Below are 24,153 nucleotides of genomic sequence, written 5' to 3'. Positions count from 1 at the left end.
TCGTCGATCTTCCTCTCACCGGTGCTGTGACAGCCTTCTCCCCTGTCTTTCATCATCGCTGTGTAGTCTTCTTCTGTCTTTGTGTATGGTATCGTCGCTGGGTAACAGTCTCCAGTCTACTTCTAGAGTGCTGTACCATATTGCGCTGCGCTCCACCAAGTTCAGACTTCGGCCAAGATCCGCCCAATGCCAAGCATCATGCAGAAATGCCAGAGTCTGTAACACTCGCGACAGGGACGATTACTTCACTTCTTTGACGCGTCTGGCTGTCGTCTGCATTCTATGCCCCGAGATGAACCAGACGAAGACGACAAAGACAGTGAATAGGGTCACTCTCATAAAGTGTCGAATGCGAAACCGCATGTTCGCTTCGTGGACAAACAGGTTGGAAAGATCCGAGAGATCAAAGTCGGTGAGATACTTAACGTCGCAGTCTCTGATCTTGGGCTCAGCGTATGCCCGGTACTCATCAACAATGGTGCTGAGCTCCCAGCCCGTCACCTTGCGAACCACGCCAACGACACAGCCAGTGCGATGCTATAGTCATGTTAGTGGGCGAACGATACCAAGACTGTCTGGTGTTGTAGACATACCTTGCCATGGTTGCAGTGAATGAGGAGGGGGTGGTGCTCTCGGTTCAGAACAAGCCGCAAGATTGACTTCATTGTGCGAATGGGAATGGCCTCCTTCTTGGTACCCTTCATGTTAAAGACATGGTGACGAATACCGTTGCTTGACATGAAAGCAGTGTAAGGCTCATCGACGTCGTCTTTTTGGACAAGGGTACTAAGAGCTATGTTAGAAACGGCCGCTGGCGAGAATCGGAACCTGTAGTGACTTACACAATCGATTTGAGACCAAGATTGCGGATGAAGCCAAAGTCTTCAGGCTTGGGATAGCTGCTTCGATAGACTCCGGGGACAACAACGCCAAAGTTAATTGGTCGTCCATCAATTGGCAAGACTCGCTCAATATCAGGCGACATAGTAGGGCCCAGAGGCGATTTCGCCTGGTCGTTGACTTTGAGGAGTCCATCCTCACGCCTGGCCAATGTCTTCTCTCCAATAATGGCGGCCGTTTGGGAATCGTCTTCGATCGCTTTCATGATCTGCTTCTGTAAAGAACCTTCTAGTGTAGAGTCGGAGCCAGCTACGGACTCGCGCGATCCTTGCCGCGAAGGGCCCTTGGTTTGGTACTTGTCGGCCATCTCAACAGGGACGGGATCGTCTTGCTTGGAGTTGCGTCTCGCGGGGTGGTAGGTAGGATGCTCTGCGGGATGACCGCCTTCGTCTTCGAGGAACTGTCTCGCACTTCGTTTGGAGACCACGGCACCAGCCATGGTATGGGGTAATGGTGTAAGTCGTGGGTGGAGTGATCGTGGAGTGAGCTTGATCGCGTGACTGTTCACGGGTGTTGCAGTACTTATGTCTTCTGGGGTTCGTGGGTAGTAAAGTTCAGGGTTTCGGAGAAAGGTTAGGAAAGGGTAAGTGGTCGTGTGAGCGAAGCGGTACGTGTTGTCGGTTGGTATTTATTTTTTGAGGAGTGTTGAAAAGCGTGCAATGATGTTTTTCCTCCCGTGGGACAAGAGGCAATGTTGAAAGATGTCCCTTTGCGTGTCTCTAAAGAGCACAGGCAGAAACCTGACGGGCGGCAAGTTGGAAATTGAGGTCCATCTTGTCGTGAATCGCGGGTAAGGTGGTCTTGTTGATGTTGTCGCAGGCGTAGGCGACGGTTCGTTCTCGCAAGATCTCGGTGACGAATTTGGAAATCCCAGTTGTGCAGGCGAGAGAGACAAATGAAGAGTGTTTGGGGGGTTGTTTAGATAGTTGATTGGTATTGGTTGTAGAAGTGAGGCAGAGGTAGAAAGAGGAAAAGGACCCTGGGTGCGCGCGGGAGGAGCGGGTTAGTAAATGAGCATCGTAATGTGTGGGATGGGTTGAATGAATGGTCCGCGGTGTGGTGCGTGAGGTGGGTGGGACGTGGGTGCGGTGGAGGAGGCTGAAGTACACCCATGCCTTGGCTTTGGTGATGAGGTACCTCTGAGCCTGCCTACCCTGACTGACCGCGCAAGGAACCAAAAGGTGAATGACGGGGAAGGCCTGCTGCTACGTACCTTTTTCTTCTCTGCTGGCGTACGAATAGCTTGGCTTTTGGTCGAAATGCTTGGCCAAGACGAGACGAAGTGAAGTGGGTAGAAAGATCTGCCTTGGGGGTTGTCTCAGGTTCAAGGCCCAAGTATTGGTTTAAATTTTAGGAAGGGGGAGAGGGGAAGGCAGAGTCAGAGGCAGACGGAGAGAGGAAGAAAAAGATTGATTTCGATGGGTGACGGCCAGAGACCTGAACGGACTTAGAAGGCGGAGGTCGGAGACAGTCTCGATAATGGAGAACCAGGAAGGCACGAAGGGGAGACGAAAAAAAAGGAGGAGGGGTGGGGTGGTGGCATCACAAAATTTGGGGAAGGGACGTATGTACTCCGTACCTGTCGTACCTTACTTCCACCGGCACAGAGGTACATGAATACTTCTGGAGGTTCACTCTCAGACTGGGCTCTCTGAAGTTTTTGCTGGAGACAGTGAGGGACAAGAAAATTTAAAGGGAAAATGCAATGCTTCCAAGGTGACGAGTGTGTACTCCGTAGTGGGCTGGACCCGGCCAATGCAGACCTCAGGCCAGCGAGAGGCTAGGAAGGGCGAGGACTCGGCTGACCATGTATCTCTCCCCCAAAGTCCACGCTGGAGATACAAGAGATGGGACTGTGGGGGACGCAGCAAGGGTACGCTCACTAAACCACAAACAAACAAGGTGCGACTCTGGGCCACTCTGCCACTGAAGTTTGAGCCGAGCTGACTTTGTAAGCTTTGGAGCCGCAGACCCGTAAGAGCCAAGCTGGAGAGAAGCAGAGAGACCGTTGTTTGGGGGACTGGGTACGTATTCTGACACGATGGAAGGTGCGAATGGACGGAGAAGGGGAGGTACGGATACTTGTGGCGATACGTACCTTCACTCCTCTGTCCCGTGGAACCTACCTAAGGTCAACCCTCAGGCATGATATTCTTAGCACCTTTTTGATGCGAAATGCGGGATACGTACCTCAATACTCCGTAGGTATTCAACCCAGCAACCTAACTCCCATTAATCTGCACGACCGTCTCTTCCTTGGAGTTTGGTATAACAATCACAAATCCACAACATCATCATAATTCGCATCAACCTGGCAAGATGGACACTCGCTGGCCGCGCAACGAAACATCAACATCCTCCAGCCCCATAGCAAGCCTGTAAAGGTATGCCACGATGGCTGGGTGGGCTGTCTCGGGCTTTCAACAGCAAAGTCCCAAAAGGGGCGACAACAAACTTGTGACAATTGTGGCAGACCGCCAAGCGATCAGGGACCAGCCAACAGAAAGGGAAAGGAAAGCGCAGAGACCAGCAAAACAGCAAAACAGCGAGCGGTCCGTACGGAGCACGCATAGCGAGAAGAAAGAAAACCCTCCGATGATCTGAGCGCTGACGCAGCAGCCACAGATGATCGGCAACTCTCAGCCACGGGGCGCACCAGGACAACGAGGCAAAAGGGAAGACGGCGGGCACCGGTCGATGCGTCTTCTTGTGGCAGCACCAGTGCACCACTTTGACAGACAGACTCGACAGACACCGATCAGTTACAGAGATTCAGCGCCAACCCGCGGTTGGACCTCTCTACCAATTTCAACCCAAAACTTGATATGATCGGTGATCTCCTCTTCCCGTCTTCCGCGAGTGGCGGATTGCCTTCAAACCCGACCGATAAAGCGATGCGCGTCCGTCCATGCTATTAACGGTTGTACCTCGCACTGGCACGACTGGTACGGAGTACAGTTGCTATTGCTCGCAACGCGAATGCTGGGATCAACAGGACACCAACCATCAACTTTTCCCCAGACTTTGCCAGTCTCGATTAGAGTCGCATCTTGGGGGAACATTTGCTCGAAACCTTACTGGTCCCCTTCATGACAGTCCGCCGGTCGAGCTGCATTTAAACCGTGTGTTATGGACTACAACCACTGGACCAGTGAGAGGGGAGACTCAAGCAGGGATTCTCCAAATAACTTTCTCTCGCAATACGCCCATCCATGGACGATCAGCGATCAACAAAAGTAGGTAGTGCTCGACTTATGCTGAATGGGTGGTGTCCAGCAGTGGTTGGCCTTCCGAGACAGGCGCCCTACATCGTCTGCATCGCCCCGGCTCGAGGCCACTGTTCCTCTTGCGTCCTGTCGTGCCATGTCATGGCCAGTAGGGGAACTCACGCGGACGGCGGACGCGGGGGTTTTCGGACGGCGTCACCCAGCCACATACGAACAGCCTCGTCTTGCGTCGATCGAGCGCCCACGACATACGGAAGCTCGATGACTGATCTTCGCAACTGTCAACGTGACTCTATTCTGTTGGAGTCATCCCGCAACCGCCGGAAAGAAGCGCCAAAGTTCGCTACACAGACGGCTACGGAGACTCTAACTGAACTCCTGGACAAACCAGCATTCCAGTCCCACCCCCGCCTCGAATCTCGCTGACCTCACTTCATTCCACACAACTTATTGTATTCGACAGTACGGTGAACCAACTTACCAAAGACGCATACCTGTTATCTCACAGGGAATAGCTGATGAAGACATGGGGTTCTTCTGGTTGCTTCATCACCATTCCAGACTGTCGCATTCTGTCACTCGCCTCGCAGTGACAATCCATTCAGTACGTCATATGCCCCTTTGGTACGGACACCGCCCAAAACAGTCGACTCCCGCACAGGTTCGACCGAGCGTGGCATGCGACTTACATTGGTGCAAACATCTGTGGCTTCAGCAGAGGCTGGCAGGCTGTGTAAGCCGTACGGAATCCCACGCAAGGGTTCTATACTGTGTGTACCGACTTCCTGGTAACTATAGCGAGGTAAGCGACGTAAGGTACCTCGGTGTACCTATTTACTTGCTGACATGACGCAAAAGAGAGAAGGGGAAAAGCAAACACTACCTGTCTCCAACCCTCGAACCAGCCAATTCCGTCTCAGCCAGGCTGCCAAAGTGACGGCATTACCTCACTCTTCATCACAACTCGAAGCATTGGGGCCTTGAGTCGCCTTTTATCACGGTACTGGTGACGCTAGCTGGTGCCATACCCAGCCCAAAATCAAGGAAAGCCTTACCTTGCGGCCCACGATGATTATCTGATTATCCCCATTACCCGGTAGCCACCCGGAAATACCGGCACGTCTGGAGTTGCCCGACGAGCATCGCACAAAAAAGTACCCATTAGCGATCACAAAGCTTACTGCAAATGCGTACTACTTAGTGCTTCTGGTAACCTTCTGACGGACCACGGTTGTGAGAGGGCGAGTATCCGTACTCATACTGGAGTACAACTTTATTACGCAGCACGGAGAGAGCTAGCACTCCTCGAATTCTGCTGAGTGGAGACTAAGCTGTTATTACTCACCGAACAATGATTTTGGCTAGGGTCCTGGTACCCGTATCTCGTAGGCCGGCCACATTCGCCTTTTTCGGCACCGAGCGGCAGATGCCTGTCAGATTTTCTCGATGAGGCTGACCGGGATGATTCCCCGTTACCATCTCGGTGTTAAGTTTGGTAACCTCGCGAACGAGCGGGTTACTTACGTCCGTCCCACCGGCGGGCGGAGACTCGCCTGGATTTATCATCACTTGTTATCTTCCAAGACTCTTTCGCATCAACTTCAGGTACTTTGAATTTGCTCCTGTCATCAGGGATCCGGGCCTCACAATTTCGGGTCACTATCCCAAAGACCCAAAAAGAGTGAGATGCCGAACAAGATCCTGGGCATCTTGTCGTGCTTGTTTCCCACGACCGACCGTAAACTAGTGGAACCAATTCTCTACGATGAAAACTTGACAGATGATGCTATGAGGGTAAACCCCGCGATCCACGAATACAAAGCAGCGTTATGAAATCACGGCATCGAAGGCATGCAGACGAGCCCAGGCCATGCGATGAACGACGCCATGGCGGCGCCTCTGGCGTGTGCTAGCTCTCCCCCATCTGGCCATCAAGCACCACGATCTAGCTCGGAACAGCATCGTAGCATACGCGTAGCAAGGTTAGCAATAACTCTCTATACTTCTAGCGTACACCGGGCCCGTAGCGTCGGTCGACCTCGGAGGATTCCATGGCAGGCCCAGCCATACAACGGGCAGTTGATTCGATATTTCGTCCGGCTCACTCAGCCGCGACCTTCTACGGAGTACTTGTATTTCCTAACGGTGCCCCGGCTCGACCGAAAGCAAACAGAGCCCGTCGTACCACTAATACGCAGACTAGCGGGTGCCAAACGCACAGCTGGACCACACCATTAAGTAGGTACTCGCACACTCGCATCGAGGCTAACAAGTTTGATTTCTCGGAGAGGAGACGATGGATTAGGGGACCCGAGAGCGAAGGCGAGCCGGGGAAAAGAGAGAGGAAAATCGCGTGGAACGGCGGTAGTATGCATGATCGGTAATTCTCATTTTTTCCCAAAGCCCTCCACTCCGCCCCCGGTCCCGCCAGACTTCGCTAGACTTGGACCACTGGGGCCGCCGTAACACCGTTCGACATCGTCGATATACCATTGTCTAACTATTCAACGACACAGCTGCCTACCCGTAAACCCCAAAAACCAAAGGGCGCAAAGACGTCAAGTCCATGAACCTCTCTCTACTCTCTTCTCCGTTGGTGTATCCAAGTGGTCACCCAGGCAATGAATCCCCTGTGTGCCCCTTATGCAGCCTTATACCCAAATTCCGATAAACGCCGCTGAACAATGCCAATCAAAGCTTCGTGTTACTCATCTCATGTGTTTCTTTTGGTGTCTTGTTGTCTCTTTCTCCACAACACCCGACGGGGGCCAACGGGATATACGGATGCTCTCTAGCAAGCAGCATTCCACATCTCATGCGCGAGTATCGCTCCAATGACCGACGCGCCGTGCAATCCGGACGTCGGCGTCCGATCACCCCATATTTGGAGCGCAAAGTGACATGCCACCGCCAGCTCTCCTATCCCGAGCGACGTGTTGATAATGGACGCCAAGCTGGGCGTATTCTCGTTGCGCATGTCCCTGATTGCGTCGCTGGTGAGGTGAATGGCAATGGCCATGCTCAGGAGCATGGCGCCAAACATTACGTCCCGGCTATACGGGTATGACGCAGATGTCGCATGGAGCCACGCGCCGAGGAGGATCGCCAAGGTGAAAACGTCCAGTAAGCGATTGTTACGCAGACCAGCCGTTCGTGCCGAAGGTCCGGGGTTCGCAAGCTCGGCGTACTTATTTCCTGTTTCCGTCTTCGTTGCCGCCGACGTCTCTCCCTCTTCTTCATCGTCGTCTAGGCTCAGCGTGAAACTCGAATTGAGCAGATCGGCCAAGGAGCTGCGTGGATCACTGGGGTTCGACATTGCCGAGGGCGCGAAGAACGTGGGTTGCGCAAATGCCACCTTGCCCGTGTCGCTGCTCGCGTCCTCGCCCCGCGATTTGGACGCATCCGTCCTGCCGGTTGTGAAGATTGACTTTTTCTCCACCGGTTTCGTCAACACCTTGGGACCGTTGCGAAGCTTTTGCGCCGGTGTTATCGGCGCGGGAGGAACCTTGTACCAGAACGGGCTCGAGTTGGGGCCTGAATCAGGTTGCCCAAACACCTGGTTCGGTGCCTTTGGAGGTCCAAAGTCGTTGAAGGCCCGGTGTTTGGATTGTGTTGGAGACCAATCCATTTCCTCCGAATACTGGGGCTGAGGCAGCTTTTGCGGAGTGTTGATGCCAATATTCCGGTTGCTCGATCTGTGCTGCAATTCCCGCTGGAAGAGTGCTGGTGATGCTGAGCCAATGCTCGTTGGACTTGGAGGAATCCCTGGCCTCGGGCTGGACTCGGCTAGAATGTCGTCCAGAAGATTCGCCATGTTCTTGTTGTCGTCCTCTCGAGCTTGCGCCGTTTGCGGTCTTGGTGGTGACGCAGCTGGTGTTCCGGTGTTCTGGAATAGCGGTGTCATGTCGACACGTACGGATCGTTGGGCAAGTATGTATATCTGCAGCATCGAGTCAGCAGCGCCTTCGGGAGATCGTAATTCGTGTCACTCACAGCTAACATCAACACAGCCATCAGTCCATGGAGGCTCACCTGGGCACTTGCTTCAGCTGATCGCCCGCCTTTCATTTCGGTCATTCTCATGGCAAGAAATCGAGTGAAGATGATGAGCCCCTGAAAGGTGTACCAGTGTGACAAGCCCAGGATATGACGAGAGAAGCCACGAAAGACCTGAACGAATTTCGGGTTCCACCAGATGCTCACAGCATTGGTCCATAGACTCCAGTGTATCAGCCTCTCAGGCCGAGGAAGAAGCAGTGTAAGAGCAAGTGAAAGTCTCTGTACCATTGTGCTTTCGGCATCCGCGTCTGGGTCTCGCATTGGCCCTTCATCATATTGCGTCGCAAAGACAGCAGCCAAGGATGCGACATGCCACAGGTATTGGCAAGAAATACCACCAAACCAGAGCCACCTTCCCACCTTAGCCGCAATGTCTAGCGAGGTTAATTGTTTTGGAGCGACCCTGACTTTCCTGCTCCTATCCATCATGCGTCGTAGATGGTCGGTCCGCGCCGTGTAGCCGGCCTGATCCAGCTGAGCTTGAACTTTGGGCTCGCACTGGGCGCATATCTGAGGGTATCGCTGTTCGAGTCGTCGACGGAACTTGTACATATTTCTCTCGAGCTCGGCATAGTCGGGGTGGTCTGGGTCTTCAGGCAGGTATTGTGCCAGGGAGCTGGTGAACAGATGCTGGTTCTTGAGACATGTCGGGCAGAAAATGCTCTGTGATGGAGTACTGAAGTCGGGGGACTGAGATCGCGGTATCGCGTACGTCGTCGCAGCAGGCGCTGAGGTGGTCTTGGCTACTGGAGGATCGGTGATGTCTCCGCGCTAGGTTACTGTCAGATGGAATCGCGACTTGCTTTGTGCCGTAGGTTAGTTTACTCACCTCGTCCAGATAGTTTGTCGCGTCGCATTTTAGGCAGAGAAATTCCGAGATCAGGCCATCGTATCTTGTTGATGACCGTTTGCCGCAGTAAAAGCAGGTCAGCAGCCTGCCGCTTCTCAAGTTTGCCATTGCGCTTTGAGGTTCGAGGCTCCTCGGGCCATACAAAGCATTTATGCAGGTTGACGGTATGTCTTTCGTCAATATTGTTGTAGCCCGGAACTTTCGAGATTCTGCCGGGCGGTCTGCACGTATTCCTGGGAGAAAGCAGGGGAAGTCGCAGGGGTCTTCAAGTCCCAGCAGGAACATGAGGTCATCCGCTTTTTCTGTCAGGAGCCCCCTAGCGGATTACCTACTTGTACACTGAGGTACGGAGTACCTTCTGAAGCCCGGCACAAGGCGGAAGCTTGGAGCACCGCTGCTCCAATTGGATCTATCACACAGGGTCCCCACAAGTCTCCAGTGACAGCTTCAGTCACTGCCAGCGGTGCACTTATATCCACTTGAAAGCCACTCGCCTCATGACTGAAGGGCTTTTGATATCTCGTCGATGAAGCGAGATTTGGTCTTGCAATAGGGAAATCACTTACTTGTTTATTATTGCAGCCGATTAGCCGTCGAAGATCGACGTTCTAAACGTTCTCTCATAAGACGCAAAGCCGTGAGTAATATTTGTTTCTTCTATCAAAACACATTACTGATACATCAATTTCAACAGGTTGAATAATCGCAACAACACCACGCACTGATGGGAAATGGCAATTGAACAAGAATAAGGTCTCATTATAACATGACAATATGGCGGCTGCATCTACTCTGATCGGTATTGCGTCTGCTTTCTGTGTCCTTGGCCTAGGCCTCATTCTCAAGTCCTCATGGAGGGCCCTACTCTTAACCCTAGTTCTGGGTGTCATCTCCAGCAGTGTCTTTATCACGGTAATTGATCAACTTGTCTTTGGAAACCCACTCAATATTGACAGTATGTAGGCCCGCCACCTTCAAATCCAGCAGTCTCGTTTAAAGCGACCGATTCATCTGTCTGATGTCGCTGCGAAGAAGTCCATTAGTCCCAGCTTGCTCAAAGGAGCTTACTTCCTCGTCGTCTTGGGCTCAGGTGGCCACACCAAGGAAATGCTAGCCATGATGGAGATCAGCTTTCCCAACGTCCCCGACATGCACCGACGCTATCTCATCTCTAGTGGCGACTCAATGTCACTCACACACCTGAATGCCTTTGAAGACGAGCTCAGGACTACCCACGGCGAGGGACAAGTGGGAACATTTGACAAACACATCGTTGCGAGAGCTAGAAAGATTCACCAGAGCCTACTTACAACGCCCTTTACCGCCCTGATGTCGGTGGCTGAGATATTCCCCTTGCTGCTGTCCTCTCCTTTCAAGGGCCCCAGAAGTCGCCAGCAGTTTCCCGACATCATTCTGACCAATGGCCCTGCCACTGGCTTCATTGTCGGTCTAGCGGCATACCTCCTCAAGATGCTCTACGTTGTTCCAGAAGACACCATGCAGGTCATCTACGTTGAGTCGTGGGCCAGAATTCAGACCCTCAGTCTGACAGGGAAGCTGTTTCATTACACTGGCATTGCCGACATCTTGTTGGTTCAGCATGAGCAAGTAGCCAAGACCTACGGCGTGGCCAATGCAGGTTGTATGGTTGTGAGAAAGAAGATATGATAATTTGTTATATCTCAACCATTTCTGACCTAGGTAGAAAGGAGGTCGTGAATGCTTGGCATCGGAGAAACAATATAGCTATAGGCCCATGCCTTTTTTCACCAATACAGGACCATACGCTCAATTCACTCGATGGAAGCAAAAATTCGGCTTATTCTGATAACCTACGACCCAGCTAGCTTGTAGCCACTGATCTTGAAGCGTGAAGATCAATCCACAACGGCCACGGCACTCTCCCCAATAATTTGTTCACAGGGCGAGGCACAGAAGTGGGCACATTGAATGACTATTCGCAGTCGAAGGAACCTGGAATTTTGGTATTATACAGATCTTTGTAGTACATATACTTACAAGGCCCGGGGCCTCTCTGCTCAAGCCGCCGCCTCCGCCTCCGCCCCGACAGCAACCTCATCCGTCGCCTCTTCACCAAAGTTGGCGTAACTGGCAGTGCGCGCCTGCTCGATCATGACAGCTCTGTTGCTCGCCCAGCCCTTCCAGACCTCAAATTCCTTGTCCTCCAGGTCCTGTGCGATTTGCAACCTGTTCTTGCCAAAGTACGCCCCGACGTGTCTCGCCTCCTCCCTGGCAACGCGCTTCTCAATCTCCTCCTCCTGGCGCAGCGCGTAGAACTCCTTTCTTGCAATGTCGTATGCCTTTGCTCTCGGGTAATTTTTGTTGTGCATGAGCCAAAGCTGGCGCTGGACGACGCTGTCTGTTTGTTAGTTGTGGCTCCGAGGGGAGGGAGGAGCTGAACAGTCGGGGTTAGCTTACCATTCACCGGTCAGAGGCGTTCTGTATTGGCGGACACCCTTGGACCAGTCGCATCTCTGATAATCCTTTCCATCTGTTTCCAAAATCATTCTTGGGCGCGCCAATTCCCAAGGGTGGTCTCTGAAGAACGTCTTCCGTAAGGAGTCCTCCTCGTGCACGATCTGTTGAGGTTTGTAGATGCCTTGAGGCTTGCGATTTTTGCGATTGGAGTTCTGGGTGTTGACGATAGCCGGCCTCGTAATGATTTCGGAAGGGGGGATATCCCTCATGACTTGGAACCATGGTGGTTCATAGACGGGATACGTTGGGAGGATTTTCGAGTTGAGCTCCTGGCTCACGGTCTGGTAGATCCGCGCAGGCCTGATCTGTCGCCCCATCTTGACCTGCCAAGTTTGTCAGATGTCTGGTAAGCTGCATCTTTTGGGCAATTGAGACTCACTATTGAGATCGAGGCGGATGTGGCACGACTGTTCGATCCTGTCTGGGGTGCCTTTGCAGGTGATGAGCTCCGTCCGTCGCGAACTGCAACTCAGAAATTTGGAGCGTCGGCCAATCCTAACGCCGGCACCGGCTATCGCGGTCGGCCCCACTCTACCCATGCACTTCACCAGCGAAATAATATTCCCATCCCAATCATCCCGGAGCTTTTAGTAACGCAGCTGGCAGCTCACCAACGATTTCCAAACGCCAATTTTATTAAGCTATTCGCCAGTGAGCGCGTGCTCTTCGATGGAACGGTGATGCCCTGGCCGCAATGCTCGACAACCCATGAAAGTACTTAGCCGGATAGACGGGTCCGTATGCGGTGCCATTCTCTCGACTCGACCCTGCGCAGCTCGAGCTGCAGTTTCTTCCCGGCCAGAGCTCCGAACCGAGAGACCTTCGAGGGCGCCGGCGTCTCAGCACCAGAGGGACCGCACACGATGCTCTCGCCCACCGGGCACTCAGTGTCCTCGGACAGCTTCATGGCTGCTGTCGACCTTTCTGCCGGCGCCCTCTTCTGTTCGCCCTCGTGCCCCGACAAGCTCAAACTCGGCCATCCGCGGACGATCTCGATCATATAGCCACGTTGCCGCCTCCGCCGTTACCTCAGCTAGTCGATCACATCATGTAGTCATGCGGAAGGACAAGAACGTCCTACTCGGCTTCGTGGAGCATGAGGATGTTGGAACAGTGGACGAACACCTGGAACTTGCCCGGGATCCCTACCTGAACAGATACGCTCAACCAGAGCCTAGTCCGCTCACGATATCGGAGAGGAAAGAGGACCAGCAGTACCCTTCATATCATGAAGCACTACGCGGCGATGAAGACATAGGACAGTTGGTCACCAAGCTTGGCACTGCTGTAAGCACCAAGATGAGATATCCAGCGAGGGTTGATTTGGGCACCATACACAGCCTATACGCGGCGCTACCGGAACCTCGGATGATTCATATGCCAGCAAAGCTGCGCCATCGCTTACTCAAGATATTTGGCACCCCGATCAAGAAGGAGACGCAGACGATGCTTCGGTACTTCTCCCTCATCGGTGACGCGAAGGATTGCGGGATTGCTCTGCGACAAAGCGAATGGAACCATGCCCTGGCTCTAGCAAGCAGATATGTCGGCAGAGTCACGGACACCGAAGCCGAGGCTGCTCTCCAGCTGTGGAAGGAGATGGAAAAGTTGTCTGGTGTGAAGGGGAACGCCGTCACTTTCAACATCCTATTTGATGCGGCGTCCAAGGCTGGAAACTTTGCACTAGCTGAGATGCTCTACGAGGAGATGAAGAAGCGCGGATATAGCTTCAACCGCTTCCACCACGTCAGCCTGATTCACTTCTTTGGGCTCCGCGAAGACCCCGACGGCGTCCGGGCTGCATACAAGGAATTGGTGGAGGCCGGGGAGATGGTCGACACCGTGGTCCTCAACTGCGTCATCTCCAGTTTCCTGAGATGTGGGGATGAGGACGCGGCGCTGAAGGTTTACGGGTATATGAAGGACAGCTACTCGGCGGCTGCTAAGATACCCCAGATGGACCCGTCAATGGATAAGGCCGTCATCCATATTCACTCCATGTTTGCACGCGTCGGCAAAAAGATACCAGAGCTCCGCCCACAGCTACAGGAGCTCGCACATGAGACTCCTGACATGCGAACGTACCGCATCCTGATTAAGCATTTCGCTATAACGAAGGGAAACCTGAGCAAGACTGCCCAGTTTCTGGACGAGATGCCACAATTCGACGTGCCAGTTCACGGGAGCATCTTCCTAGCCATCTTCGAAGGGTTCAGCAAGTATGGCGCATCTCCGTTTTCTCCTTGGACAGGTGACCGGCTCGAAAATGTCTTGGCCGCGCTATTTGAGGCGATTGACAACAAAGTCCAGGGTCTAAGACTTGATACCTGGCTCATGATTTGGGCGCTTCGGGCCTTCATGAAATGTACAAATAACGAAAAGGTATTGGAGGTGTACGAAGATTTCAAGAAGAGGTGGGAACTTGAGCCGGATAGGGCGGACTTTATGGATCACTATATTGCCAGACTCATGGACGGCAAGGATGCGTTCATCTTCCGGCATGGGCCCGGGCAGCAGAAGAAGAAGCACAAGGCGGTCAGGAAACGGCCAATGTAAAACAATCTATACTATAGACAAAGATACCAGTAATTTCAATTACCTGTCCATACCTCACCGTCAAAAGCTTATTCCATTGTCCTGTTGTCAATGATTGACACCTTATCTAGCCCTTCTCCCCTCCTCTCCACCTCGCCGGCCGTATCCAGCAGACCTTCATCCAATAGCCTTTCTATTATCTGAATATACACAAGAAGTCCTTATTACCCCCCCTCAACTCCACTCCAGCCACCAGCAACAGCAGGCATCTCTCCATATCGGGAGTTGAGGACAAAGTGATTGGGTGGTGGAATAATGTACCAGCGAGCAACAACCAATTACCCCTCCAGCCAAATCGGCAAGCTCCGAGTTTCAATTCGCATAAGATCCCAGTATGAGCACCAGGATAATCGACAAGGGATGTAGCCTACTGAGGTGAACTCTGTTTTTGACCCTTAAGTCCTTGAGACTGTCCAGTTGCCGACACAATGTAGCACACTGCCACTTGAGTAGAGAACTGTGACCTCTATCCCCATTCACCTTTGATGAGTATCCCAGCACGGGCACGGGCTGTAGTCTGGTATAGCTCCCAGGTCTGCGATTCACATTCATCACATATAATGCCGCGACGGACAGATCGTAATTCGGTTTCCCTGCTGATCCATTGAGGACGAAAAGTCTCTATTTCGGCTTGTGTACACAGTCGTCCTCCGTCTCAACCCAATCCATGCTCTACAATGGCGATCGACTCAAGAAAAAATGTGCAAAGAGGTTCCTTAAACCTTGGGCTTCTTGGTTTGCCAAACTATGAATCTCGTCAGTACTCGATATCGGCGGAAATCGGGGCCGCGGTAAAAAAGCACGCACCAGCAATGCCGAAGGGGGCGAAGAAGCCGACGAAGGAGTAGGTCCAGAAGCCAAGGCCGAAGAACTTGCTCTTGGGGTTGAAAGGGATGTTGGTGTAGGGACCCTCGGGGTAGTGGTAGGGCGAGGACATCTGGGCGCGGGTGGTCTGGAAGCCGCGGCGGGCGACCGTGGAAGGGGTCTTGGGGACCGCGCGGGCGGCAGCACGGGCGAACATCTACGGAGCACTGGTCAGCATCAATTGGACTTTGGGGGGTATTCGCGGGGTCTTAATTACTTTGGCGGTGTGTTATGAGGCGATCGCGAAGCGCAATGGGTGTATTGAGAGGTGCGATTGTGGTGTTGAAGTCATCCAAAAGAGTGGTCTGAGACTGTGCAGCCGGCTAAGCTCCAAAGATCTCCAAGTCTGTTCCCGGTTATGTAATTCCACGTGACTGAGCCTAAGTCATAGGTAGCGGCGAACGGTCCAGTCCCGCAGCTGGGATTTCGAAGCTACGATGGGCGGCCACCGCCTTCCGTGTCTGGACGAATTTCAACCACCGTCATGCATGCATTTTGGAATTTTTTTTCTGCCTCTTCCTTGTTGCTCGCCTTGGCCGACCCGCCAACTTTTTCGCCCGAGCACCTGCGAATTGCGACCGAACGCACATTGCCGGGACTAGACAAAATTGAGGAGTTGCCTCTTGTCAACACCCTCAAAAACCAACAGACACACCGCTACACCCCAAGTGTCTCGCGTCTTTGCATTTCGAGAGCTTACAAAGGTTTGGCTTTGTTTGCTTGCCATTGGTCCATCAACAAACCTTGAGTCCCTGACGCCATACATAAGACCAACGAAGCGCCGACCCCAACTTTGCTGTTCCCGCTTGGCAACAAGCAATCGCCCACCATGGACGAGCTTTTCGATGTTTTCGACGCTCAACCTGACGCGCAAAACGAGTCACACAGCGAGCCCGAGCCTGAGACTGAGGTAGCCGAGCCCCCTCAGAAGTCGCGCAAGAAGGACAAGAAGAGCAAGAAGCGCAAGGCCGATGGTGGAATGAAGAATGGCGTCGCCGAAAAGCCAGAGGACGACGACATGCCCGACGCCGATGATACCTCCAAGGATGGCCAGGACGCTGACGAAACTGAAGATGCCGCCGCTGCTTCTGACGAACAGCAGGAGCCCCATAAGGACAAGCGGAGGAAGAAGGAAGATGAGGCCCAGCCTGTCTTGACCGACACCTTCCAGACTGCCCAGTCCCGAGAGGTTGCTGGCGCCGCGGTCTTCACCCCAGCACAGGACGAATCGCTCGTCCTGTCCCACAACATCCAGCACCAAGTCGCCTTGCCGCCGGACCTGGACTACGAATACATCCCCCTCTCCGAGCATAAGCCGCCCGCGGAGCCAGCACGCCAGTACAGCTTTAAGTTAGATCCTTTCCAGGCGCTGTCTGTCGCTTCGATCGAGAGGGAGGAGAGCGTGTTGGTTTCTGCCCACACCTCTGCCGGAAAGACCGTCGTCGCCGAATACGCCATTGCGCAATGTCTGAAGCGTAACCAGAGAGTCATTTACACAAGTCCCATCAAGGCCCTCAGCAACCAGAAATACCGAGACTTCGAAGCACTATTTGGCGATGTCGGTCTGATGACTGGTGATGTCACGATCAATCCCACCGCCAGCTGTTTGGTCATGACGACCGAGATTTTGCGCTCCATGTTGTACCGTGGTTCCGAGATCATGCGAGAGGTTGCCTGGGTCGTCTTTGACGAAATCCACTACATGAGAGACAAGACCAGAGGCGTTGTCTGGGAAGAGACCATCATTCTTCTTCCCGATAAGGTCCGCTACGTCTTTTTGTCCGCCACCATTCCCAACGCCTTCCAGTTTGCGGAGTGGATTGCCAAGATCCATCACCAGGCGTGCCACGTCGTCTACACTGATTTCCGTCCCACGCCCCTTCAAAACTACTTCTTCCCTGCCGGTGGTAACGGCATCTTCCTGGTTGTCGACGAGAAGGGCGTGTTCAGAGAAGGCAACTTCCAAAAGACCATGTCCCTCATCGAGGCGGGCAAGGGTCAAGACCCCAACAACGCGAATGCAAGCTGGAAGGGTAAGGGAGCCAAGAAGCAGACACAAAAGGGTGGTCAGGCGTCCGATATGAAGTCTGATATCTCCAAGATCATTCGCATGATCATGCAGAAGAGCTTCCACCCTGTCATCGTTTTCAACTTCAGCAAAAAGGAGGTTGAGAACCTGGCTCTGCAGATCTCTCATTTCCAGTTCAACAATGACTCGGAGCAGGCCATGGTCAAGACCGTGTTCAACAATGCCATCCAGAGCTTATCCGAGGCTGATCGCGAGCTTCCCCAGATCCAGAACCTGCTTCCTCTGTTGCAAAAGGGTATCGGTGTGCATCACTCTGGTCTTCTTCCCATTTTGAAGGAGACCATCGAGATTCTGTTCCAAGAGTCTCTGATCAAGGTGCTTGTCGCAACCGAAACCTTCTCCATTGGTCTCAACATGCCTGCCAAGACTGTCGTCTTCACCCAGACTAACAAGTGGGATGGAGTTCAACGGAGACCTCTTACCCCGTCCGAGTACATTCAGATGTCTGGTCGTGCTGGTCGTAGAGGTCTGGATACGCGTGGTATTGTCATCATGATGATTGACGACAAGATGGAGCCTGACACTGCCCGCGGCATGGTCGTGGGTGAGCAGGATCGTCTTAACTCCGCCTTCTACCTCGGCTACAACATGATCCTTAACCTCTTGAGAATCGAGGCTATTTCCCCCGAGTTCATGCTTGAGCGTTGCTTCCACCAGTTCCAGACAGGTGCTAGTGTCCCGGCTTTGGAACGTGACTTGGTTGCTCTTCAGCAAGAGAGGGACAGCATGTCCATCGCTGATGAGGCTACGGTCAAGGACTACTACAACCTCCGCAACCAGCTGGAGCAGTACACAAGCGACATGCGCGCTGTCATTCAGCACCCTGAGCACTGCACCGACTTCATGCAGCCCGGCCGTCTGGTTCGCATTCACGACCCCAAGAAGACCAATAACACCATTGGCGGAACCGACTTCGGCTGGGGTGTCGTGGCGAATCTGATCCGCCGCGACCGCAACCGCAAGCAAGGCGAGCCCGAATACCCGCCTCAGGAGTCCTGCCTCATCGACGTCATGATGGTTGTAGACCAGAAGAGCGCACCTGTTGCCGAAGGTTCCAGGCATTTGACCTCTGACCTGCCAAAGGGCCTGGTTCCCTACCCGAACCCTGAACAGCCGGACAACGGAGCTCGCTTCGAGATTATCCCCTGTCTTCTGACTTGCGTCAAGTCCATCAGCCAGATCAGAGTCTTCATGCCCAAGGACTGCAAATCTCAGTCCGCGCTTAACGAGGTTGGCAACTCTCTTCGGGAGGTTCACAGACGCTTCCCCGACGGACTGCCCATTTTGGATCCTGTTGAGAACATGGGCATCAATGACGAGTCTTTCAAAGCCCTGATGAGGAAAATTGAGATGTTGGAGGCACGCCTCCTCACCAACCCCCTTCACGGATCACCACTGCTGCCCGAGCTCTACCTTCAGTATCGCTCCAAGGAGAAACTCGGCGAGCAGATCAAGTCCAAGAAGAAGGAGATTGCAACACTCCACAGCATTGCGCAGATGGATGAGCTCAAGGCGCGCAAGCGTGTCCTGCGCCGTCTCGGATTCCTTAACGAGTCTGAGGTTGTCGAGCTTAAGGCTCGTGTCGCCTGTGAGATCTCATCCACCGAAGGTCATGAACTTGTCCTTGCCGAGCTTCTGTTTGATCGCTTCTTTAATGAGCTCTCTCCCGAGCTTATTGCCGCTACACTTAGCTGTTTCGTCTTGGACGAGAAGCTTGAGACAGCAGCCCTGCGCGAGGAATTGGCCAAGCCCTACCGGGAGGTTCAGGCCAAGGCTAAGCAGGTCGCCAAGGTCAGCCGGGAGAGCAAGCTTGAGCTCAACGAGGAGGAGTACTTGGCTGGCTTCAAGTGGCAATTAATGGAGACTGTCTACTCGTGGGCACAAGGCAAGCCGTTTGCAGACATCTGGTACGTTACCTCCAATTTCCCCGTTCTATCTTACGTCCACTGACACGTTACAGTAAAATGACCAATGCCTACGAGGGTTCCCTTATCCGCCTTTTCCGCCGTCTGGAAGAGCTTCTGCGCCAGATGGGCCAGGGCGCCAAGGTCATGGGCAGTGACGAGCTTACACAAAAGTTCGAGGACAGTCTCGCCAAGATCCGCCGTGACATCGTCGCGGCCCAGAGTTTGTACCTGTAAAACTCTAAAAAAAGGTTTGTCTTCAGATGCTGGCAACAGTACTCCGTACTGTCATGCTAGCAATTGTCAGATGGCCCTTTTGCTCCCTCTTTTTTAGCCCGTTGTACTTTTTTGCTGTTATTAGGTAGCCCCAGGGGATATCATGGCGTTTGATGGTTATTCGAGGTTTTATACCACGCATGTAGAATCTTTGTGTGTGCGGATTCGGAGTTTCGGCCCTTAAAAAGTCGCTTTCTCCATGGCCACCAATGAAGCAGATAATGGCCCCCTTCTGTTCGCTGTCTCTATCTATGTGATTCATACTATGCTCCCTAGCCATCCTTGCCTGATGCGTGGTATAATTACGAATAAAACGCCGTTACCTATGTGTAATCAATAAGCATCCACGTTATCCCAACGCCAAAACCCCGTAACAGAAAAAACCGCAATTGCTCTACTAATCGCCCGAGAAAGCCATCGTGTCAACACCAAACAATGCAACACCATGCCATACCGAACGTAACGTAATCGTACCAATCACCCGGAAGCATATCCCCTCCCCAAAATGAGTCCACAAGGACTTGGAAGCCCACAACGGCCTCGCCCTATCGATCGCCCGAGAAGGCCCTGATGACGCCAATGATGATACTCAATGTCACACCGAACCCGATAAAGTCATGCCACCGGCCAGAGAGCATATTTTCCTCCCGCGAGAGCCACCCCAGACACCCCAATGGCCAGAAGAAGCCTACAATAAGACCCTCGATGAGGACGTCGAGTATACCGCTCATGACCCCAAACGCATCATCACCGCCGCCGCCACCCGCTCCTCCGTCGGCTCCGTCCCCTCCTGCGCCTGTCCCGCTCCCGGGTAACGCGCCGCCGGCGTTGGTATCTATCCAAGTGTCCTCGAGCGAGCGCATCGTGTCCGGGCTGGGCATGGTGTCGGGGGTATACTGCGTCGCGCGTATGTCGCGAAACTGGAGGCGCAGCTGGTTTACTTCGGCCGCCGTAAAGCCTGCGTTGAGGAGCCTGTCGAAGCCCCTTGGCGTCGGGCGCTGCTGCTGATGGTGGTGGGCCTGGGAGCCGTATGCGACACCGTCGTGACCGTGACCGTGACCGCCATGCTGACCGTCTCCTGCCCCGGAAGACGTCGTCGCACCCCGCTCCGATGGCGCGCGTAGAGCTGCCTCGGCTTCGGCGGCGAGTTCTTCGTCGGTGAGACTGTCGCCGATGCTGCAGTTCACGTAGACCCTCTGCGGCAGCGCCGTCTCGTTGGCCTTGGCCTTGCCTTTGCCCTTGGGATCATCGAAGCCGCTGCTTGCGCCGGGTGTGGACGGCGTCGACGTCGGGTTCGAGGATGACGGGGGAGGAGGAGGGGGCAGCGGGCGCAGGACGGAGCTGAGGGCTGAGGCGTCGGGGAGGATCTTGCCTTGGTGGATGAAGCGGAGGCGGCGCTGGGAGTCGGGTTGTGCGAGGCGGCCGCGGATGAGGTGCTTGAGGGCGGCGACTGTTGTTTGAGAAGGGGAGGGGATGTCGAGGTCGAGGTCTGGGAGGGAGGTTGTGAAGCGGATGCGGAGGAGGAGGGGAGGTGTCCAAGGGCGCGGGGTTGTCATCTCGGCGGCATTGTTTTGTGTCGAGGGGAATTGGGCGAGATCTAGGGAGACGTGTATGACAAGATAAATATCAGTTGAGGCTTAGTGTTTTTGAAGCTTGGGGGAGCTTTAGAGAGACCCTGACTTCTAATTGAAGCTGGGGTGACATGCTGCATGACGCTTATCTTTATCGCACTCCGATTTAGGCATATTAGAAGGAGCCTCAATTAATCGACATAAGCATTATATGCATCTGAACATGAGAAAGGGCTCAGGCCATCTAATTCCACGTCAACGCGTGAATCTTCACCCAACCAGGGAAAAAAGAGCTCTCTCGTCATATTTAGAGAGACAGCTGCAACTCTGGGTCAAAACTGCAAAAGAAATGATCAGTGGGAGGCTTGAACTCCCGGCCTTGGCATTACACAACATTTCAGGTGAAATATTAGTACCACGCTCTAACCAACTGAGCTAACCGACCAGTTGTGATTGTTCAATGATTGGATGTGTTCAGTACTCTTGAGGGGCGCGCGTGGATCCCTGAGTCATGGCCGACCTCGCGATGGCCCCTCAAGGACTCTCACAACCCCTCTTTGTACGAATAGAGGCCCAGAAAAGAGCTTCAGAAGTCCCTGGCTCGCCCAAGCCGCCCTACATGGAGAAGCTCCCTGTGATTCAATATCAGAGGGTGACCGCCATCTTCTTTGATACGGTCCACGCCGTCCTATTTTCAGTTGTCCGATATCATCCCGCTTTGAGAAGCTTTGTCGCAAAGTGCTCTAAACTCAAAGCTGCCCACATGAGCCGGCATTACCCCTCAGAATGCTTTATATCGGACGACGCTGCCAACGTCACGACTGCGCAGAGAAGAGGACTTGGTCGAACGTTCCTTCAGATTACAGGCTAGGTACGACAAGTTAGGCTTCACACGTTCGGTAAACTCGACGTTTGATGTGCACTCCTCTTTGCTCATGGTAACCCTACATCATCAACGCCTTTTTGACCGCTCTGATCTCTAGTGCCTTGCACCAGCTCTCATAGTCCGAGGACGCGTATCTCTTACAACGAGTCAGATAGCTAGTAGCAATCTAGTGCCACTCCGCATTGAGTTGCGTAATTCTTGAGAACAAGGTAGAGCAACAGCTCAACTCTAATCTTTTGGCTTTTGTCTGAGGTGAATGGTCAAACATCAAGTCAACCCAAGATTGGCAGTTCCCAGAATGAGCATCCAACACTTGGGGATCGGGGCGCTTCCCCCCTGGCCCAAACCTTCAACTAGCGAACCAGCCATCCCAGTGAACTCTATCTAGGAGACCCAAATGTTGGCGATGATCAAAAAGTCGGAGTCAGGCTCCAAGAACGGGGTTTAGTCAGCCGACGATTTGCTCCATCACTCGACAACTAGGCCCCTCACATCCCCGGCCTCCCCATCCGTCCCCCGGAATCCTCTCCTGCAGTTCCATGTCACGCCCCATCTCCCAAATCCACTATTCAATACTGCTAGCACCGGCATCTTGCTGTATTCTTTTTTAGCTCATATTAGACTTGTCGAGACATCTTCACAGTCTCCTACAGTCTCTGGCAAAAATGCCGCGCAGACGAGATCCCTCCAAGCAGGTATCTAGACGAAGCCACCGCGGCTGTCACCGCTGCCGTCTACACAAGATCCGGTGCGACGAGGCGAAACCTCACTGTGGGCCCTGTACTTCCCGTGGCTACGCCGACTGCGTCTACGCCCAGGTCCTGAAATGGGAAACGGACTACGTTGGTCGCGCCTTTGGGAGGGCCGGCGTGTGGTCGAAATCTGGGACGGGCGGCAATAACAAGAAGAAATCCGCGACGCCGCCTTCCACCCTGGACAACTACTGGTGTCTCCCTACCCACGTTCACTCTTTTGGTTTCTTGAACTCCTTCATCACCGACTTTGAGAGGGAAGAGTCTTCGTCGTCCTCCAGTGATGACAGCTCTACGGATGAGCGCAAATCAGCAGCTCTTACACTGAGAAAGAACTTGGGCTGTATCAACCGGCCGGTGAGATACGTTCAACTCGACAGCCAGGCCGAATCACATTTGTTATCGTACTACCTGGATCGAATCTGTCCCATGACAGTCCCATGTGCTTCAGGCGAATCTCCTTTTTCCGCACTCATCTTCCCCTTCGCCGTCTCATCCGCCTCGCCAGCCCTCATGCACGCCCTCCTGGGCCTCGCCGCTTCACACAGAGCAAGATCAGACTGCACATATCAGCCGGTAGCTCTAAGCTACTCAGCCAAAGTCATCCGATCGCTGCGCTTAACCCTCGAAAATAAGTCGTCCATCGACATCGCAGCCAACTCGGAGATTCTCGTCCTGATGATGCTGCTCTGCCAGCTTGAAATCATTGCAGAGTGCGACAAGCGCTGGGTCACGCATCTGCGCGGGGCCCGAGACCTCATCAGGTTCAGACGCCAAGGCATGACTTCGGACGCCGCCAAGATGGCGGCGCGGCAGCAGAGTCCGTGGGAGCGAATCATCAAGTTCACCGAGCGGTATTTTGCCTTTTACGACGTCATGGGACGAACTGCGTGCGGCGAGGAGCCCATTTTCGGTAACGACTTTTGGTCCGCGCAGGAGGACGAGGGTCTTGATCTCTGGATGGGCTGCTCGCCGCAGCTGGTCAGTATCATTGGCGAGATTACGGAGCTCAGCTTCAAGTACCATCGCATGTCATCTTCGACGGCGGAGGACTGCTGGCAGGATCTTGAGCGCCAGCGGATCAGGTTGACTTGTCTGCTCCAGCAGTCGCATCTGAAGAGCGACAGCGCAGACGAAATCATTAGGAATACTGTCGAGTTGAAGCGGTTGACGGTAGAGCTCTACCTTCACTCTGCTCTCAACGACTCAACTCCCGCGACGCTTGTGATTCGGCAGAACGTGAAGAAGATTTTGCGTCTCGTCGCGGTGTTGCTCGAGGCGGATGTCAAAGCTGGGCTCACATGGCCGCTCTTCATGGCAGCCTGCCAACTCGATCCCACAGAGGAGCTTGAATGGGCCGAGGGAGATGTCGAGGACAGAACCTCACCCCGCTACGCTCGTCCATTTGTACTCTATGTTCTCGACAAGTTGGCAGATTCGCTCTGCAATGTCACTCGGACCCGTTCCGTGATTGAAAAGGTCTGGAAACAACGCGAGGCGGCATCGTTCTTGTCGTCGGATCGGCAGCTATCCCCCAGCCCCAAGGCTTTTAACGACTGGGCTCGATTCGTGGCACCATTCTGCCATAATATTAGTCTGGCTTGAGCTGTGTAGCTCGGGCGGTATTGCCTTCGAACCTGCAAAGCAGTCCTCACGGTCTTTCATGCGGAGGTACACCCCA

The 24,153-nt window shown here is 53.6% G+C and overlaps 13 protein-coding genes across 13 annotated transcripts; 6 read left to right on the top strand and 7 right to left on the bottom strand.

Moving 5' to 3' along the window:
- Window positions 1–240: 240 nt before the first annotated feature.
- CABS01_03892 (tyrosine phosphatase) lies at window positions 241–1,339 on the bottom strand (the record flags this gene model as incomplete). The annotated part of the gene is made up of 3 exons (XM_060537264.1): window positions 241–537; window positions 594–786; window positions 843–1,339. 3 exons carry the CDS (start codon window positions 1,337–1,339, stop codon window positions 241–243), a joined length of 987 nt encoding a protein of 328 aa, XP_060391522.1.
- Window positions 1,340–1,528: 189 nt separating this feature from the next.
- On the bottom strand, window positions 1,529–2,188 carry CABS01_03891 (uncharacterized protein; the record flags this gene model as incomplete). The annotated part of the gene is made up of 2 exons (XM_060537263.1): window positions 1,529–1,879; window positions 2,114–2,188. Coding segments are annotated over 2 exons (426 nt in total), but the record flags the coding sequence as incomplete, so codon positions are not given.
- Window positions 2,189–3,294: 1,106 nt separating this feature from the next.
- On the top strand, window positions 3,295–3,729 carry CABS01_03890 (uncharacterized protein; the record flags this gene model as incomplete). Its single annotated transcript, XM_060537262.1, has 2 exons — window positions 3,295–3,452; window positions 3,639–3,729. 2 exons carry the CDS (start codon window positions 3,295–3,297, stop codon window positions 3,727–3,729), a joined length of 249 nt encoding a protein of 82 aa, XP_060391520.1.
- A 3,189-nt stretch (window positions 3,730–6,918) lies between these two features.
- On the bottom strand, window positions 6,919–9,144 carry CABS01_03889 (uncharacterized protein; the record flags this gene model as incomplete). The annotated part of the gene is made up of 3 exons (XM_060537261.1): window positions 6,919–8,067; window positions 8,121–8,957; window positions 9,016–9,144. 3 exons carry the CDS (start codon window positions 9,142–9,144, stop codon window positions 6,919–6,921), a joined length of 2,115 nt encoding a protein of 704 aa, XP_060391519.1.
- A 666-nt stretch (window positions 9,145–9,810) lies between these two features.
- On the top strand, window positions 9,811–10,704 carry CABS01_03888 (uncharacterized protein; the record flags this gene model as incomplete). Its single annotated transcript, XM_060537260.1, has 2 exons — window positions 9,811–9,948; window positions 10,000–10,704. 2 exons carry the CDS (start codon window positions 9,811–9,813, stop codon window positions 10,702–10,704), a joined length of 843 nt encoding a protein of 280 aa, XP_060391518.1.
- A 371-nt stretch (window positions 10,705–11,075) lies between these two features.
- Window positions 11,076–11,852, bottom strand: CABS01_03887 (37S ribosomal protein Rsm25; the record flags this gene model as incomplete). The annotated part of the gene is made up of 2 exons (XM_060537259.1): window positions 11,076–11,412; window positions 11,476–11,852. The coding sequence occupies 2 exons, from the start codon at window positions 11,850–11,852 to the stop codon at window positions 11,076–11,078; spliced, it is 714 nt and encodes a 237-aa protein (XP_060391517.1).
- A 401-nt stretch (window positions 11,853–12,253) lies between these two features.
- Window positions 12,254–12,535, bottom strand: CABS01_03886 (uncharacterized protein; the record flags this gene model as incomplete). The annotated part of the gene is made up of 1 exon (XM_060537258.1): window positions 12,254–12,535. The coding sequence occupies one exon, from the start codon at window positions 12,533–12,535 to the stop codon at window positions 12,254–12,256; it is 282 nt and encodes a 93-aa protein (XP_060391516.1).
- A 56-nt stretch (window positions 12,536–12,591) lies between these two features.
- On the top strand, window positions 12,592–14,091 carry CABS01_03885 (pentatricopeptide repeat protein; the record flags this gene model as incomplete). The annotated part of the gene is made up of 1 exon (XM_060537257.1): window positions 12,592–14,091. The coding sequence occupies one exon, from the start codon at window positions 12,592–12,594 to the stop codon at window positions 14,089–14,091; it is 1,500 nt and encodes a 499-aa protein (XP_060391515.1).
- Window positions 14,092–14,846: 755 nt separating this feature from the next.
- Window positions 14,847–15,151, bottom strand: CABS01_03884 (cytochrome-c oxidase chain VIIc; the record flags this gene model as incomplete). Its single annotated transcript, XM_060537256.1, has 2 exons — window positions 14,847–14,875; window positions 14,938–15,151. The coding sequence occupies 2 exons, from the start codon at window positions 15,149–15,151 to the stop codon at window positions 14,847–14,849; spliced, it is 243 nt and encodes an 80-aa protein (XP_060391514.1).
- A 672-nt stretch (window positions 15,152–15,823) lies between these two features.
- Window positions 15,824–19,224, top strand: CABS01_03883 (DSHCT domain-containing protein; the record flags this gene model as incomplete). The annotated part of the gene is made up of 2 exons (XM_060537255.1): window positions 15,824–18,990; window positions 19,044–19,224. The coding sequence occupies 2 exons, from the start codon at window positions 15,824–15,826 to the stop codon at window positions 19,222–19,224; spliced, it is 3,348 nt and encodes a 1,115-aa protein (XP_060391513.1).
- Window positions 19,225–19,808: 584 nt separating this feature from the next.
- On the bottom strand, window positions 19,809–20,819 carry CABS01_03882 (uncharacterized protein; the record flags this gene model as incomplete). Its single annotated transcript, XM_060537254.1, has 1 exon — window positions 19,809–20,819. One exon carries the CDS (start codon window positions 20,817–20,819, stop codon window positions 19,809–19,811), a length of 1,011 nt encoding a protein of 336 aa, XP_060391512.1.
- Window positions 20,820–21,345: 526 nt separating this feature from the next.
- Window positions 21,346–21,705, top strand: CABS01_03881 (uncharacterized protein; the record flags this gene model as incomplete). Its single annotated transcript, XM_060537253.1, has 1 exon — window positions 21,346–21,705. The coding sequence occupies one exon, from the start codon at window positions 21,346–21,348 to the stop codon at window positions 21,703–21,705; it is 360 nt and encodes a 119-aa protein (XP_060391511.1).
- A 680-nt stretch (window positions 21,706–22,385) lies between these two features.
- Window positions 22,386–24,077, top strand: CABS01_03880 (uncharacterized protein; the record flags this gene model as incomplete). The annotated part of the gene is made up of 1 exon (XM_060537252.1): window positions 22,386–24,077. The coding sequence occupies one exon, from the start codon at window positions 22,386–22,388 to the stop codon at window positions 24,075–24,077; it is 1,692 nt and encodes a 563-aa protein (XP_060391510.1).
- Window positions 24,078–24,153: the final 76 nt, after the last annotated feature.

The sequence above is a fragment of the Colletotrichum abscissum genome, assembly GCF_030869225.1.
Source record: "Colletotrichum abscissum strain IMI 504890 chromosome Unknown Scaffold_7.1, whole genome shotgun sequence".
In the NCBI taxonomy this organism is placed as follows: Eukaryota; Fungi; Ascomycota; class Sordariomycetes; order Glomerellales; family Glomerellaceae; genus Colletotrichum; species Colletotrichum abscissum.
Note: the sequence above shows the minus strand (reverse complement) of the source record. Positions and strands in the feature narration are given on the sequence as shown.